Genomic DNA, 16,911 nt, shown 5'->3' on the forward strand with positions numbered 1-16,911 from the left:
GTTCCATTCACTTCCATTTTTGGTGCCTCACTGTAACCTCGATTTTAACTTTTTTTTTTTTTTAAGGAAAAGCAGGGGCGAGTCAAAATTAACTTGTGGAAATCAGCACCAAAAATGCTGCCAATTGAGATTTGAATCCTTGAATTTGAATGTTCCTTTAATTGGATGGTTAACCCACTTTCTCAAAACCAATCTCTTGTGCTTGTTTTTCCTAATTTGTAAGTCGCATAAGTGTCAGCTGAAATGAATAAATGTAAATATACAACCTCTTAAAATTAAGTGTCTGTCATTCTTTTTATTTCATGAATAAAATCAGTAAGTCACATTTTGTTGGCAAAATTATAGGCTTTTTAAACATCAAGGCAGAACAATTAAGAGACAAAGATTTTTGCAGACATCCTTAGCTTAAATAAAAAAATTAAAAAACTTAAAGAGCTAAAAATAATAATAATAATAATAATAATAATAATAAAGAGCTACAGTAGCTAAAAAATATTCTTTGGGGTTCATAAAAGTTTGTAGCTAGAAGGAAATGGAGGCAGAGACATTAAAGCGAAACCTCTGATTAAAAATAAAAAAAACATCACTTTGTCCTTCCACCACTATAGCAGCCTAAAAACCTCACAGTGCAAAGATTACCTCAAAAGAGAAAAACTTTTACTTAAACCGACAACTTATACTAGTATTCTGACAGCTTGATGGGTTGCCCATGACATGAAAACCTCTTCAGAAGCCTCTATTCATCAGAAATAATTTTAATCGATTAATTAAACAGTCTAACTCCTGATATAAATATAAAAAACAATAAACAAACACAAATACAATTGCCCATTAATACTGCCTTCCAAAATAGGCATGTAAGAGGACTGGAGAGGATTTGATTTGATTTGATTTTGATTGATTTAAGAGGACCAGCCTGACTGTTCTAAGTAATTTGGTTCCCGTTTCATACAGTAAGAGCCATAGAGCTTTATAGATATGGAGCCAAGGTGTGTTTTTTAATCTACCGGTATGCTTAAAAATTAAACTCTTGCATTAGGATCAAACCACCAAGTCTTAAAGTTAGTTCTACGTCTCAGTGACTGACCTGTATTGAAAATGATACTCTAAGCTTAACCAGCCTCTCAGAACTTAAAAGAGTTAGTTTCAGCGAATAATTTGGGCTATTTACTGACAAGGCTGAGGCTAAAACAAAAATGGCCTCAGCTATGACTGCTTCGCTGTTATTGCAGGTGTTAGTAAGTATTTTTCTTTTTTTCTAACTGTAGGTGGTTTTGGAACCAGTATTGATGTCTTTAAAAGTAGTTGTATCTTTTTTGTGCATGTATATATTGATGATCGATTTCCCTTTGGCCGTTGTCAATTTGAGGTGAATTTTTTGTCATCTGTAGCTGGTGTTTTATTTCATGCAGGTGTTCAGTTGGTGCAGGTGTTGATATTTTTGCCGTCAGCTGCATCACCCACCAGAGACAGATGATAGTCAGTGGCAAGAGTGAAATGTGAAATGCATCCCACTAAACCACGCATGTACTGCCTGTTTGTGTGCAGCGCGATCTCCTTCATCCCACCTGGAAAGATATCATCAAAGCTTTAACTTGGACTTGAAACCATCACCAGATCTAGAGATATACCATATACCTCTACTTTGAGCTACAATCTTCTACGAATATATCCTTAATTATTATTATTAGCATCATCACTGGCATCATTGATTTGATTTTTCTCATTATAGTTAACTCATCATTATCTTAATATTTACTGCTTACCAATGTAAAGGTCTCTGTTGATGTTTAACTGTCTCATTTTCCCTGGAGATCTGGCTGTTTTAGCTCCATAATCATCAACGGTGAGTTTACCAAACTGTCCATCCCTTCAAACACAGACAAACATAAAGACCTGGTAACCCAGAACGGGTAGATAAAATGCTTGTTTTAAAGGTAAAGTGCATAATTTGGTGTCAACAAACTGAAAAGCAAAAGTTATTTTTAAACAGGTTACACTTCCATTGGTTAGTCAAAGACCCCGTTTCCACCGGGTATTAAGATGCATTTCAGGTGATCCGATCACATGTGGTCAGCGCTAAATATAGGTCTAAACAGGGTCTAAACCGTTTTGTGATCGGATCACAAAAAACACATACGAATGTGGTCAAAAACACATGTGACCGCATCGCATTTGAGGTAAATGCTAATCCATCCTGTATGTGTCCCAGCAGTAGTGAAGCACCTCCCCTCACCTGTCAATCAACCGCTGCGCTAAAACAAGTTTAAACTTTGCAGGTTACGAGCGGCTTTAAAAGGAAATAACCGTCCGGTCGGAAAAATTTAAACGCAAATACATACACAATCACTAGGGCTTCATGGATCTTCTTTAGTGTGTCTGATATCAACACAGATGACAAGCATTAAAAGCTGAAGCTCCTTTAATAAAGGTAATCCACTAAAATAACGAATAATTCTGCTTGACATTTGTGATTACATTAAATATAAACCGCATCTGTGAGAAACAGCACACCGTTTTTTCACGCTTTGTCTTTTCTGATTTTGCTGCGCTTTATTATCATGCAGTAACACACTAACTACGTTTCCATCCAAGGATTTTTTTGCAAAAAAAGTATTAGTGCATAAAAATAAAGCTGATAGACACGCAATTTAATCGCTAAAATTTCACAAGTGTCGACGTGATATTTTTCCGTTTAACTCTAGCGCATAAACTCTATGTCGATACTTCAAATGTCGCGAAAAACTGGTTTGGAAACACTTTTTGTCGAGACAATTGGCATTAACGCAAAAATGTAGTGTCACATGACAGATATTGCCCCAATCGTTAGCCTGTGTTAATCATGACGACGGCGTACATCCTTGAAAGCCAATGTATTGTACGTGATTATGGAATGATCTTAACAGCATATAGATCCGATGCTGCAAACATGACACTTCCAGGAGTGCCAACACAAATATCTCGTATCATGCACATCGACAAATGCACGGAGAACAAATGAATGATGTTTGCGATTAATTTAATTCATGGTAGCCATCCGTTTATTTATTAAAGTTGCTTTTCCACACCATTCAAAATAGTAGACGGCAGTCACGGAATTAGCCCACAATACAAAGAAACATTTCTCAAAAAAAGAATAATTACACAATACTAGGAGAAATGCTTCAGTGTGCTTTTTTGAAACACTAACATGTAGCCCAATTCTATAAAATTATTGCTTAGTTTACTTTTGAAAAAATGCCGGCACAATTCCCTGTATTAAATTAAATAAATTACCAAATGAAAAAAAGCATTCAATTAAAAAAAATTATTACCAAATGAAAAAAAATTATATTTTTAGACCTATATATGCCTTTTCTTTACACAGACTTAAATTAGCCTTACCCTGTTCTGTAGGCAAAAAAAGTCAGCTGAATTAGGCTGCATTCTCAGAATGTTCTGCACTTTTTTCAAGACTATAAACTATCAGTACTATGTCCAATTCTGAGTTCACTTTCAGAAAACGAGCTTTTGAACATTTTAAAACATTTCAATATTTTAAATCTAACCCTCTTTACCTCAGATCGCATTGCAGAGCTTCTTCAGAAAATGCAAATTGCATTATGACGCTAAAATTAATTAAAAGAGATGACAATCAAGTTCAGTTGGTCATTAAAAGTTGCTGGACAAATATGCAGGACATAATGCAGTTGTGATGGCAATGCTTTAGATTAGATGATTGTATCGTGATGTATCATATGTAAACCCTGATATTACACTGCATCAATTTTTCTTTAATAGCAGTGCACATAGCATGTGCACATCGATGGATGATCATTTTACGAAGACCTAAAGTTTCCCCAACTACTTGGTGCAGGTTGCCAGCTTGAACAGGGTCGTGACGATTCGCTTTCGGGTTGGAACCGGTAGGCGCAACATCAGGAGGACCAATATTATCATAAGGGTGACTGTTCGCTTTTGATTGCAATTCCTCCTCTTCTGATTGCTTTTATTTGTGGAATTAAAATGACAGCAAGCTGGATAATTTCAATGAATTGTCTCAATACTTTCCCCATTTTACCAAAACTTCGGAGGAAAAAAATCAGGGACATCCAGGAAGTGAATTAGCGATAAACACATTTCTGTATGGAAACGGCTTCAGGGCACATTTCTTTTGCGCTAAACCAAAGCTTATGCGACAAAGTGTTTTTTTAGGCATGACGTCATCACGCACACCATTTTTATCAATAAAAGGCCATTTGAAATGGAAACAGGCAGAAGACGTCAAATTTCACATTTTCACTTTGTCGATAACAAAATAGCGAGAAAAGTGGATGGAACTAGGCTATTGTGACTGATGTATGTCGTCATGAAACAGAGACCTCCCCTCCAAATCTGAACACAAGTGGTTACAAGAGACGCATTTAAGTGACCAGGTGTAAACAGTGATGTGCATCATCTGATCACATGTGATCGGATCACCCGAGATGCCTCGTAATACCAGGTGGAAACGGGGTCAAACAGATAGTACCGCCCCAAACCCACACCATTGGTCAATGTTGCTATGTCAGTTTCAAACAAAAAAAAAGTGCACTAAAAGTGTCACAGAGCCATAGTGTTTACACTTTTTAAGCAAATCAACATACGAATGGCATATTAAGCTAGGAAGTAGAAAGTATTTTAACATCAAAAAAATATATTTTTTAAATTGTTTAATTTCTCTTAAATTGAGCTGCAGTAAAAACTAGGGTTGCCGCCCATCCCGTAAAATACAGCATCGTCCCATATTTAAAGATTAAATTATGCGTCCTGTATCAAATCAATACAGGACATGATTTGTTGGAAATCTGCCTATAGTGATTAAGGAACCGTCTGAAAAGTCCACACATTGTGCTTAAATGTGCTAAAACTGTGCAGGGTTTCTATAACTCTAGAGAAAGTGTCCCATATTTTACAACTTCAAAAGTGGCAAAAACAATGATGGCAATCCATAAAGCATGCCTTTTTATTCTGTGACTAATATATATATATATATACACACACACCAATCAGCCACAACATTAAAACCACCTGCCTAATATTGTGTGGGTCCCCCTCGTGCCGCCAAAACAGCGCCAACATCTCAGAATAGCATTCTGATATGATGATATTCTTCTCACCACAATTGTACAGAGTGGTTATCTGAGTTACCGTAGACTTTGTCAGTTCAAACCAGTCTGGCCATTCTCTGTTGAACTCTGTCATCAACAAGGCGTTTCCATCTGCAGAACTGCCGCTCACTGGATGTTTTTTGTTTTTGGCACCATTCTGAGTAAATTCTAGAGACTGTTGCACGTGAAAATCTCAGGAGATCAGCAGTTACAGAAATACTCAAACCAACACTAGCGTCTGGCACCAGCAATCATCCATGCAATTATCTATTCAGCCAATCGTGTGGCAGCAGTGCATAAAATCATTCAGATACGGGTTGGGAGCTTCAGTTAATGTTCACATCAACCGTCAGAATGAGGAAAAATGTGATCTCAGTGATTTGAACCATAGCATGATTGTTGGTGCCAGATGGGCTGGTTTGAGTATTTCTGTAACTGCTGATCTCCTGGGATTTTCATGCACAACATTCTCTAGAATTTACTCCGAATGGTGCCAAAAACAAAAAACATCCAGTGAGCGGCAGTTCTGCAGATGGAAATGCCTTGTTGAATAGAGAGGTCAACAGAGAATGGCCAGACTGGTTTGAACTGACGAAGTCTACGGTAACTCAGATAACCGCTCTGTACAATTGTGATGAGAAGAATATCATCATAACAGAATGCTATTCTGAGATGCGGGTTGGCACTGTTTTGGCAGCACTAGGGGGACCTACACAATATTAGGCATGTGGTTTTAATGTACATATATATATACACATATATACATATATACACACACACACACACATAGGCAGTATGGTACATATCTCACCTGACGGCTTTTACTCTGTGCCACCTGCCGTCATTAAAGGTTCCATTTACTACCACATTGGCAGCTCCATTGCCAAGATTATAACTGTTGAGAGAACAACAGAGGGAAAAAAAGAGATTAAGGTTGATCTCTTGGCTCAAAGTACACAAGTGTGTGTGGATATGTTTTAATGTACCTGAAAATGAGCGCTCCACCTTTAAGGCCCAAAGACAGATAGTCACTATTGGCTCTCATTGGACTTTCCCCTCGCCATAGTAAAAGACCATCTTTGGACGTGCTCTTAAAACGCATAAACATGTTTGTCCTGGACCCCGATACCTTGTAGAGACAGACACCTTTAAAGGGATAGTTCACCCAAAAATGAAAATTCTCTCATTATCTACTCATGCCATCCCAGATGTCTTCTGCTGAACATAAGATTTTTTAGAAGAATATCTCAGCTCTGTAGGTCCATACAATGCTAGTGATTGGTGGCCAGAACTTTGAAGGTCCAAAAAGCATATTAAGGAAGAATAATATTAATCCATAAGACTCCAGTGGCTAAATCCATATCTTTAGAAGTGATATAAGTGTGGCTGAGCAACAGATCAATAAGTCATTTTTTACTATATATCTCCACTTTCACATTCTTCTTTTGCTTTTGGTGATTCGCATTCTTTGTGCATATCACCACCTACTGGGCAGGGAGGGGAATTTATAGTAAAACAGAACTTAAATATTGATCTGTTTCTCAACCACACCTTTCATTTAGCTTCTAAAGATATGGATTTAACCACTGGAGTCTTATGGATAACTTTTATGCTGCCTTTATATGCTATTGGACCTTCAAAGTTCTGGCCAGTATTCACTTGTATTGTATGGACCTACAGAGCTTAAATTTCTTCTAAATTTCTTCCTCTGTGTTCAGCAGAAGAAAGTCATACACATCTGGAATGGCATGAGGGTGAGTGAATGAGAGAATTTTCATTTTTGAACTATCCCATTTAACATACATTCATACAAGCTAACATGCATACATGTGTTGATGTCATTTCCAGCATGTTACTGAAGTTTAAGCCCCCCCAAAAAAACAATTTTGCAATGACAATAAAGAGGTTAAATCTTGAGTGTGTGTTTTTGCATGCAAAGTTACACATGCACAAAATGTAAGAACTTTACCTTTTGAGAATATCTCTGTTGTCATAAGTCAGATAGCTGCGTCCAGTGAACTGAGGAATCTCAATAGATTCAGTGACAGCTGATACAGCCAAACACAAAGAGTGCAAAGCTCATTAATGTCCTCTAGATGGTAGCATACACCCAAAATACACTAAAACCAACTACAAAGCGCAAACAAATTGTAAAGCACAGAGAAAGAGACGTTTTGCCTTCTGCACTTACTGTTTAAGCAGTAATTCCCACACTCTGGATAATGAGCATAAAACAGAATAAAAGAAGCTTAAGAATGATTTTGAAGTGGTTATGGTAAGGATGAATTCTGCAATGAATATCAGAGCAACATCTCAGACTAAAACCAAACACAACATACTGCATGTATACTATGGCAAGAACGTTTTCCATTAGAGCTCAGTGCTATTCTTTGATATCTGCCTTCCTGTAGAGTTCAGTTTCAACCCTGATATAACATATCTGCCTTTCATTTTCAAGTAAACCTGAAGGCCTTGGCTTCGGCTATGTTCAGAATAGCATCCAACCATCCGACTCTTACTACTGCTGTAGTTTATACACTGCACAGTATGTACTGTATACTGCCTATTATGTTTTTTTTTAATGTAAGTAAAAAAAAGTATGCAACAATTGTATTATTTTAAGAAAGAAACATATCAAGAAACATCTCAATCTATGCCAGTTGTTTTCTCTAACAGTTGATGTTGTCTTTCTTTGTGGTATACGCAAGTTATTTTCTCCAGCGGTAGGGGTTCAAGGGGTTAAAAGTGTTTTTAATACTTGCAAATGTATTATGCTTTATTTGAAGAATAAAAATATATTTAAAAGAACAATAAATATTTTAAACATTATTGCATTTCATCAGCAAGCGTCTTCCAGTTATCTCGGAAATAGTTATTTGATTTTGTAAAAAGCGCATTACACTTTGACAAATGTGGCAGATCATCCGAGTATCCGTGCATATAGATAATTTGCATACTTTGCACAGAATACACACTATACAGCAGAAATTGTTAGGGAAGTATGGTAGTATACTATTCCAAAAATACCCTCTGATCACTTTTGGAACGGAATACTGCTTCCTACAGTACATACTGCACAGCATTTTTAAATAATATATGAAAAAGTATGTTGTTTGCATAATGTGCACACTATACTGCATACTAAAGAAATGGAGTAGTATGCCATTCTGAACATATCGCTTGCTAAGCAGCTTCAGCTGTGATTAGGATCGGAGCTATCCTATAGACAGTAGCTCTCAAGGAGCACAGATTAATTAGTCATATACTTGTGTGTGTGTTCTCACCTTTCTGACAGTGTTTCCCATCATACCCCAGTGCGCAGTCGCAGTCGTAACTGTCCCATTTCGGTCTGCATGTTCCTCCATTGGCACATGGGTTCTGCACACACGGGTGAGCTGCATTCAATACGTTCACCCCGAACGCCTGACCTGGATTCAGCTCTATAGTGTGGTCATTCAGTATGATCTGCATCAGGGGAAAAATTTGAACATAATAGAATTGTAAGATTTTACTGAAATACATTACTTATTAGCTGAAATTCGCACAAGGCAGAAAACTCCAGATAAACTCTGACTGCAGGAGAGGTCAGCATAATCATGTTCTGGGTAATGAGATAAGGATAACAGAGTGAAAAAGCAGCTACACGTTTATTCTACTAAAGTACTGGACTACAGAACACTACAAACGTGTGCAATGTAGTGTCTTTATCAAGTGTCTACTGTGTAAACTCTTGTACCTTCTGTATGTTCCACTGAAGGGTCTCAGGACACCAGAGCTGGTCTTAATAATATCATAATTAGGAACTCCTCCGATGTAAAGAGGAGAACTACAATTTATCTGTGTAAATGCGCCCTGATAGAGAGAGAGAGAGAGGTTTTGTTGTCTTTATACCATATGAACCTACAAACATTTATACAACTAGAAAAGAAAAGATCGTCAAGATAAACTATAGCTTGAAAAAGTTTAAAATAGCTTTAAAGACAGACAGACGGACAGATAGATTTTCGCCCATCTGTGCTATTTTTAATTGTTGGTGTATGTAAACACGCACAAACGCCTACAGTACGTGCGTGTGTCATTTCACCGTGCTTTGGACTATGATGTGTGCATTTTTTTCGGTTCATGTCAGCATGGATTGCTTGTGAAACAGTCACATTACGATTCAAGCTTTGCAAAGGAACTGTTATTGAAGGATGGGGCAGTTAAAAACACTTGGACACAATCAAACGCATGTAAACCATTTCATTCATGAATATTTCAAATGACATGACTGTTTGATAGTTTATGGTGCTGAGTGTTAACAGTTGTGCTTGAGAGGAACAGTTTAATATATTCAGATGCAATGTATTAGATGTGGTTGTGTAAACCTTGAAATTTCGTTTTTTTATGTTGAGGGGCTTGTTCATTCTCTTCCGATTGAGTTTGCTGAATTTGAGGGGCTGCAGGATGTTAGCCAATCACAACAGTGGGTGTTTCAGACAGAGGGCCAAAAACAGGGTGGAAAATGGTCATATATTACTAAATTGAGACTGTTTTGGGTGACAAAAACTTTTATAACATTATCATTGGACCTCAGGGAAGATAATACAATTATTTTCAAAAATAGCACTTCATGACCCCTTTTAAATGTTATCAATATTAAAAAAGAAAAAAAGAAAGAAAACTTGGTTACAGTACCTCTGTCATGCCTTCCACTGGTCTCTGGTTATCTACCTGAAGAATGCTATTTTTTGCTGTATGAGACACACGCAACTCATGCCACGTATCCATAGTGACAGCTTCTTCACTCCTATTAAAAACACAGTCCTTACAGAATAAGCAATAAAACAGTCAAATTCACGTTAAACTGCAAAAACATCTAGGTATTTTGGGCATATTTTTTGTCCAGATTTTGAGGGAAGGGTCTCTGATTTCATGATGACATACATTAATTATTATGTCAGTGTGTTACTACATGATGATAAAGCACAAAAAAGTAAAAGAAGAAAAGCCTAAAAAAAACAGCGCCCTGTTTCTCCCTATTACACTTGCATGTGCAAATATGAAGTTTCGAGCAGAATTCTCACTTATTTTAGTGGAGTACCGTTATTAACTAAGCTACCTGCATTAGCCTTTTTACATGTTCTGATAGGGCATTTATTTCCTTTTATAGCCGCATGATGCACATAACTGGCAAAGTTTAAACCTTCATTTTAGTGCAGTGGTTGATCAACAGGTGAAAGCGCAGTGTTTTGCTGCAGTTTAAACGTCCAATGTGGTCACATGCGTTTTCGACCACCTCAGAATGTGGTTGAACTGGACAAATCTGAAAACGTTTACACCTGTCTTTAGTGTCATCCCGTTTCAAAAAGATCACATCTTAATACCAGGTGTAAATGGGGCCAAGGAAAGTCAAATGCATGGATTCATTATACACTCCATATACCTGATAACTGTGGCACCCGAGCCACAGTCGAAGCGAAACTCCACATATCCGCCCACCAGGCTGATTGACAGGAAGTCGCGACTGGCAGTGTCATCAGTGTAGAGGAGCATGCCGTCAGGATTGTTTGGCTGGAAGGTGATCTCAAACTCCATGAAGGAAAGGTAGTTATGGGAGGGCTGAGGCCAGGGGGTGCTGGCGTACGAATACATGCTTTCATTAAACTGCGGTAGAGACAACAGAAAACCTGAAATCACAATTGAGTGTATGATGTTAGCAGACACATAATAAATAGAAATTCTGTCATCATTTACTCACCCTCATGTTGTTTCTAAAGCCATCTGACTTCTGTGGAACACATGAAATGTACAGCACAATGTTCCCTCTCAGTCACCACTCCCTTTCATGGTATGGAAGAAAGATGATATGAAAGTGAATGGAGACTGATGCTATCAGTCCCTAACATTTTGCCCAATATATCTTTTTTGTCCCAAAGAAGTCTGTATGTATCAGTTGTGTGCACGTAAATGGACGGGAATGTGTGTGACTCACTTTCCTCACAGAGGATACCCTTATAGCCCAGAGGACACAGGCAAATGAATCCATCCGCCCGATTGGCAAAGCAGATTCCTCCATTGGCACATGTGACCTTCTCACAAACACTGTTACTGCACTCACCTGAAACACACACAGAGAAGAGGCAAAGACACTGTGAACCATGGTCAGAAATGAAAGGGATAGTTCACCCAAAAATGAAAATGTTCTCATCATTTACTCACCCTCATGCCATCCCAGATGTGTAAGACTTTCTTTCTTCTGCTGAACACAAATGAAGATTTTTGGAAGAATATTTCGGCTCTGTAGGTCCATACAATGCAAGTGAATGGTGACCAAAAACTTTAAAGCTCCGAAAAGCACATAAAGGCATCATAAAAGTAATCCATACAACTCCAGTGGTTTAATCCATGTCTTCTGAAGCGATCCAATCGGTTTTGGGTGAGAACAGACCAAAATATAAATCCAAATTCATGTCTTCAGAAGTGATATGATGGGTGTGGGTGAGAAAGATACATTTTAAAGTAATTTTTACTATAAATCTCTACTTTTATACAGCCCTCCTATGCGCTCTTCTCTCCCAAGAGTTCTTCTTTTGTTTTTGGGGATTCACATTCTTCATACATATCGCCACCTACTGGGCAGGAAGGAGAATTTATAGTAAAAAAAGGACTTAAATATTGATCTGTTTCTCATCATATCCCTTCAGAAGACATGGATTAAACTACTGGAGTCGTATTGACAATTTTATGCTGCCTTTATATGCTTTTTTGAGCTTTAAAGTTTTGGACCATGTTCACTTGCAATGTATGGACCTACAGAACTGAGATATTCTTCTAAAAATCTTCACTTGTGTTCAGCTGAAGAAAGAAAGTCATACACATCTGGGATGGCATAAGGGTGAGTAAATGATGAAAGAATTTTCATTTTTGGGTGAACTATCCCTTTAAGTGTTCAAATACATTTTCAGAGTATGTATATAGATCTCTAAGTGTGTGTGAAACTGACCAATGTCTGCTCCACTCAATGCATTTCCTTTAGGCCAAGGTCGAAGTTTAATGGCTTTACCGTTGACGGTCAGACTCTGGACACACCCCTGAAACCCACGATTGGTCCCCACTGCCCTCACCAACCAATACACATTCGGAGCTCCGCCCAAGAACAAAGGAGTGCGGAATGTTATTTTAGTGTACTGGCCCTGAGAGAGAAAGATAAAATGGAAAAGTTGACAAAGAGAAAGAGGTTGTTAGATGCATTTTATAAAACAGATAGTTCCTGTCCTGGATGCTAATTGTTCAATAAAGTGTTCCACCTGTTAAAATATACAATACAGTAACAGATATAACACAAAACACCTGTTCACCAGCTACTGTGTATATCAATGAGCAGCACAGGCCAACTATTAACCTTAGTTTACAAATCAGGGACTATATCTTATAGTGGAAGAATATACTGTAACTTAATGAATTTGCTTAATAAAATAATTTAATGAAAAAAAAAGTTTCCTAATAATAATAATAATAACAGCTGTATCCTTTTTTATCATGTAGCAGCAGTCAAGGCCAAGGCCTTTAGCTATACACAATATACACACAATATATAAAGGTATTTTATCCCTTAATTATAAAATGGATAGTTACAGCTCCTAAATCTCATATCTGATAGGATGGGCCACATTTGAAGCCATTATAAAATCACTATTATGTTCACACCTGTAATCTCAAATCAGTTGAATGATCAGTTTCTCTGGATTTACTATTTCTAGGTGTGTTTGAGTAAAATGAACATTTTGTTTCATTCTATAAAGTACAACATTTCTCCCAAATTCCAAATAAAAATATTGTCATTTAGAGCATTTATTTGCAGAAAATGACAACTGGTCAAAATAACAAAAAAGATGCAGTGTTTTCAGACCTCGAATAATGCAAAGAAAACAAGTTCATATTCATTTTTAAACAACACAATACTAATGTTTAACTTAGGAAGAGTTCAGAAATCAATATTTGGTGGAATAACCTTGATTTTCAATCCCAGCTTTCATGTGTCTTGGCATGCTCTCTACCAGTCTTTCACATTGCTGTTGGGTGACTTTATGCCACTCCTGGTGCAAAAATTCAAGCACATCGGCTTTGTTTGATTACTTGTGGTCATCCATCTTCATCTTGATCACATTCCAGAGGTTTTCAATGGGGTTCAGGTCTGGAGATTGGGCTGGCCATGACAGGGTCTTGATCCGGTGGTCCTCCATCCACACCTTGATTGACCTGGCTGTGTGGCATAGAGCATTGTCCTGCTGGAAAAACCAATCCTCAGAGTTGGGGAACATTGTCAGAGCAGATGGAAGCAAGTTTTCTTCCAGGATAACCTTGTACGTGGCTTGATTCATGTGTCCTTCACAAAGATGAATCTGCCTGATTCCAGCCTTGCTGAAGCACCCCCAGATCATCACCAATCCTCCACCAAATTTCACAGTGGGTGCGAGACACTGTGGCTTGTAGGCCTTTCCAGGTCTCCGTCTAACCATTAGACGACCAAATGGAAGATGGATGGCCACAAGCCATCAAACAAAGCCAGGCTGCCTGAATTTTTGCGCCAGGAGTGGCATAAAGTCACCCAACAGCAATGTGAAAGACTGGTAGAGAGTTATTACACCAAATATTGATTTCTGAACTCTTCCTAAGTTAAAACATTAGTATTATGTTGTTTAAAAATGAATATGAACTTGTTTTCTTTGCATTATTCGAGGTCTGAAAACACGGCATCTTTTGACCAGTTGTCATATTCTACAAATAAATGCTCTTAATGACAATATTTTTATTTGGAATTTGGGAGAAATGTTGTCAGTACTTTATAGAATAAAACAAAAATGTTCATTTTACTCACACATATCTAAAAATAGTAAATCCAGAGAAACTGATCATTTTGCAGTGGTCTCTTAATTTTTTCCAGAGCTATATATATATATCTATATATATATATATATATATTAGGGCTCATAATTGATTAAAATTTTTAATCGAATGAATTACATGGTATGCCGATTCATTAATCGAATAATTTTAAGGACTCACCTTCAACACCCCTTAACCATAGCAAAATCACTGTATTTTTTTGGGATACACATTTTCTTTTATTATAGTGTATTAAGGCATTACTTACCTGAGAACGCCCTGATATCGGAGTGTCATTATCTATTCGTAGCCAACCATTCATGCCGTCTCTAAATATAGTGACAGTGTGCCACTGACCAATCATAATGGAGCTGTCACTCACAATCTGCGCCGCCCCAGTACCACAGTTGAACCTGTGCACACAATGATCAAGAGCACTAAATCATATACGGTATCACAATTCAAATTCACATTGAAGTAGCCCAAAAACAAAAAATAAATGAACTAGACAATGACAAAAACATAATTTGTATTTCCTGAAACCAGCAAAAGAATAGTGTTTTAGGCAAAATGATAGTTAGTAAAAGTTGTAAATCCAAATATAGATGGATAAATTATATAGATGCCAAGACCAATCACAATTCAGTGTGCAAATACTATAATTACATGTTGCTGTCTGATTCTATTAGTGTGTACGTCAATGAGAGATTGTCAAACTATAAACTATAAGTTTCCTAAAACGTATAAAAGTTAAAACCAAAAATAGATCCAAGGTGGAAAATATCTCTGAAACAAAGCTTGAGTAGAGTCTGTATATTAAACTGAATTAATTGCAGAGAATAAATGCCTGGCAAGCACTGTAATTCAGATCCATATTAAACTGGAGATACCTGTAGTGTAGTTTACTCCGTACAAGAGCCACGGAGGTGAAATCTCCCCTACCGTGTTCATTCTCTCCACAGTATAACAGCAATCCATCCTCCACCTCTGCCTGAGAAGTCAAAGCAGTTGATCATAAGCATCTCGACTCATCTCAAAAATGTCTATAGTTCAAAATGTTACAGCTGCATGAAATCAAGACTCAAAGTTTGCCCGTTTCTGTGATTATACCTTAAAATCCAGGCTGATCCGAAAACTCTGGTAGGAGTTCTTAAGGGGCTCAAATGTCATGTGAGAGTAGCTGTAGAACTTTGGGAAGTTTACCGTCAGACCTGTGGAACACAGATGTAAACAGTTACAGTACATCCCTTCCTATGACATTTATTTCTCATTTGTTGAACACACTATAGGTGAAGGTCATAGGAAATTATTTCTTTCAGTCCATTTGGACAAGCTTCATTTCTGCCATGTTGGTGTACAGCCTCATTCAGCGTGCTAGAATATAACCAGACCTACTGTATAGAGCACAACAGTCTGGTTCCGGAAGTAAAAATCCTGTTCATTTTTTCCATAGTCTTAAGAATGTCTTAAGAAACTGCACCCTCCTTTTGTTCTTCGGGTGATTTTTGACCAGTATTAAAAACCATTCAAACTGCATAAATTATAACAGCACTAAAGACCCCCCTTAATGGCAATCTGTTTTATTGTGGTCCCAAAGTGTATAATGATAGGGAAGGATGTCACTTTTGGCATTTTGTAATATCTTAACTATTGTACAAAAATCAGTTTTATTCTGCTTTTAGAAAATCAACATTGTACATTTTAGAGTTGCAATTATAGTACATGCCTTTTTCACAAATGAAGCAATCAAAATGGGCCAACTTTGCACTTCCATTGCAACAAATACATTCCTTCCCACTAATGTTTTAGTTTTGAAAACATTTCAAATATTTTTAGGTCAAATTTGATTCACAGATGTACAAAAACTATTTAAAGTTGTATAACATCCAGAAAGTCTGAAAGTGAAAGGTCACAACTGGTTCTTCCCATGCGGGTCATTAAGACAATAGAAAATGTATTATATACAAATATATACATATACATATACAAATATATACATACACATACACACAACTATTGCGAGGGAACGAAAACTATTGTGAGGGCACGCAGAACTTATTGCGAGGGAACACAAAACGCATTGCGAGGGAACACAAAACGCATTGCGAGGGAATGAAAACTATTGCGAGGGAATGAAAAACTATTGCGAGGGAACACAAAACTATTGCGAGGGAACACAAAACTTATTGCGAGGGAACGCAAAACTATTGTGAGGGAACACAAAACTTATTGCGAGGGAACGCAAAACTTATTGCGAGGGAACGCAAAACTATTGTGAGGGAACACAAAACTTATTGCGAGGGAACACAAAACTATTGCGAGGGAACGAAAACTATTGCGGGGGCATGCTAAATTTATTGCGAGGGAATGCAAAACTTATTGCAAGGGAACGAAAACTATTGCGAGGGCACGCAAAACTTATTGTGAGAGAACGTAAACTATTGTGAGGGAATGAAAACTATTGCGAGGGAACGAAAATGTATTGCGAGGGAACGAAAACGTATTGCGAGGGCATGCAAAATTATTTCAGAAAAAAAATGTCCCGCCCTGTCCTCTAAGTGGCTCCGAACTTTTCCCCGTGCTGATGTTCTGACACTTATCTTTAGAACACCTCGATAGAGTTATGAGATTTTAACCAAAACTCCTATTTATCTGTACAATTCTGAAATTGCAATTCGTAGCCCAGCATACACAAACTCAATGCATACTATAGCTAGCCTTTTGAAAACTAATACACAATGCTGTCAGAGTTTCAGAGGAATAAAGCAATATCTTGTCTGTAAACTCAACTTGATTGAGAATATGTTATCGTGCTCTCTCTGAGAAGGTTAGACATCAGGAGAAATGTCAGGGGAATATACAACAGCACATGAAAACCTCCACTCTCAAAGATTACACACTCCCTCGAGACTTC

General features: G+C 37.5%; 2 protein-coding genes across 2 annotated transcripts in view; both read right to left on the minus strand.

Moving 5' to 3' along the window:
- Positions 1–947: 947 nt before the first annotated feature.
- On the minus strand, positions 948–8,459 carry LOC127420171 (pikachurin-like). The gene is made up of 7 exons (XM_051662226.1): positions 8,414–8,459; positions 7,321–7,344; positions 7,099–7,177; positions 6,116–6,258; positions 5,941–6,024; positions 1,767–1,870; positions 948–1,568 (listed from the first exon to the last, which is right to left on the minus strand). Exons 4-7 carry the CDS (start codon positions 6,235–6,237, stop codon positions 1,417–1,419), a joined length of 462 nt encoding a protein of 153 aa, XP_051518186.1. The 5' UTR covers positions 6,238–6,258; positions 7,099–7,177; positions 7,321–7,344; positions 8,414–8,459; the 3' UTR covers positions 948–1,416.
- A 46-nt stretch (positions 8,460–8,505) lies between these two features.
- The window catches only part of LOC127430841 (pikachurin-like), a 45,057-nt gene continuing 36,651 nt past the window's right edge, over positions 8,506–16,911 (minus strand). The window contains exons 10-18 of the mRNA XM_051680960.1: positions 15,108–15,208; positions 14,888–14,988; positions 14,266–14,410; positions 12,115–12,304; positions 11,104–11,229; positions 10,555–10,798; positions 9,807–9,918; positions 8,866–8,981; positions 8,506–8,594 (exon numbers count right to left, since the gene is read on the minus strand). Of these exons, the coding sequence (XP_051536920.1) occupies positions 8,585–8,594; positions 8,866–8,981; positions 9,807–9,918; positions 10,555–10,798; positions 11,104–11,229; positions 12,115–12,304; positions 14,266–14,410; positions 14,888–14,988; positions 15,108–15,208 (1,145 nt within the window). The 3' untranslated portion in view covers positions 8,506–8,584. The remainder of the gene's footprint in view (positions 8,595–8,865; positions 8,982–9,806; positions 9,919–10,554; positions 10,799–11,103; positions 11,230–12,114; positions 12,305–14,265; positions 14,411–14,887; positions 14,989–15,107; positions 15,209–16,911) is intronic.

Source organism: Myxocyprinus asiaticus, chromosome 3 (genome assembly GCF_019703515.2).
Source record: "Myxocyprinus asiaticus isolate MX2 ecotype Aquarium Trade chromosome 3, UBuf_Myxa_2, whole genome shotgun sequence".
NCBI classification, from domain to species: Eukaryota; Metazoa; Chordata; class Actinopteri; order Cypriniformes; family Catostomidae; genus Myxocyprinus; species Myxocyprinus asiaticus.

Bases quoted from the DNA above. Each gene is read 5' to 3' on its own strand.
- LOC127420171 (XM_051662226.1), bottom strand. From the start codon at position 6,237: ATGTTTATGCGTTTTAAGAGCACGTCCAAAGATGGTCTTTTACTATGG. The intron at 6,025-6,115 runs GTACATTAAAAC...TTCTCTCAACAG, and splicing joins GGTGGAGCGCTCATTTTCAG to TTATAATCTTGGCAATGGAG. The intron at 1,871-5,940 runs GTGAGATATGTA...CTGTGTTTGAAG, and splicing joins CACAGAGTAAAAGCCGTCAG to GGATGGACAGTTTGGTAAAC.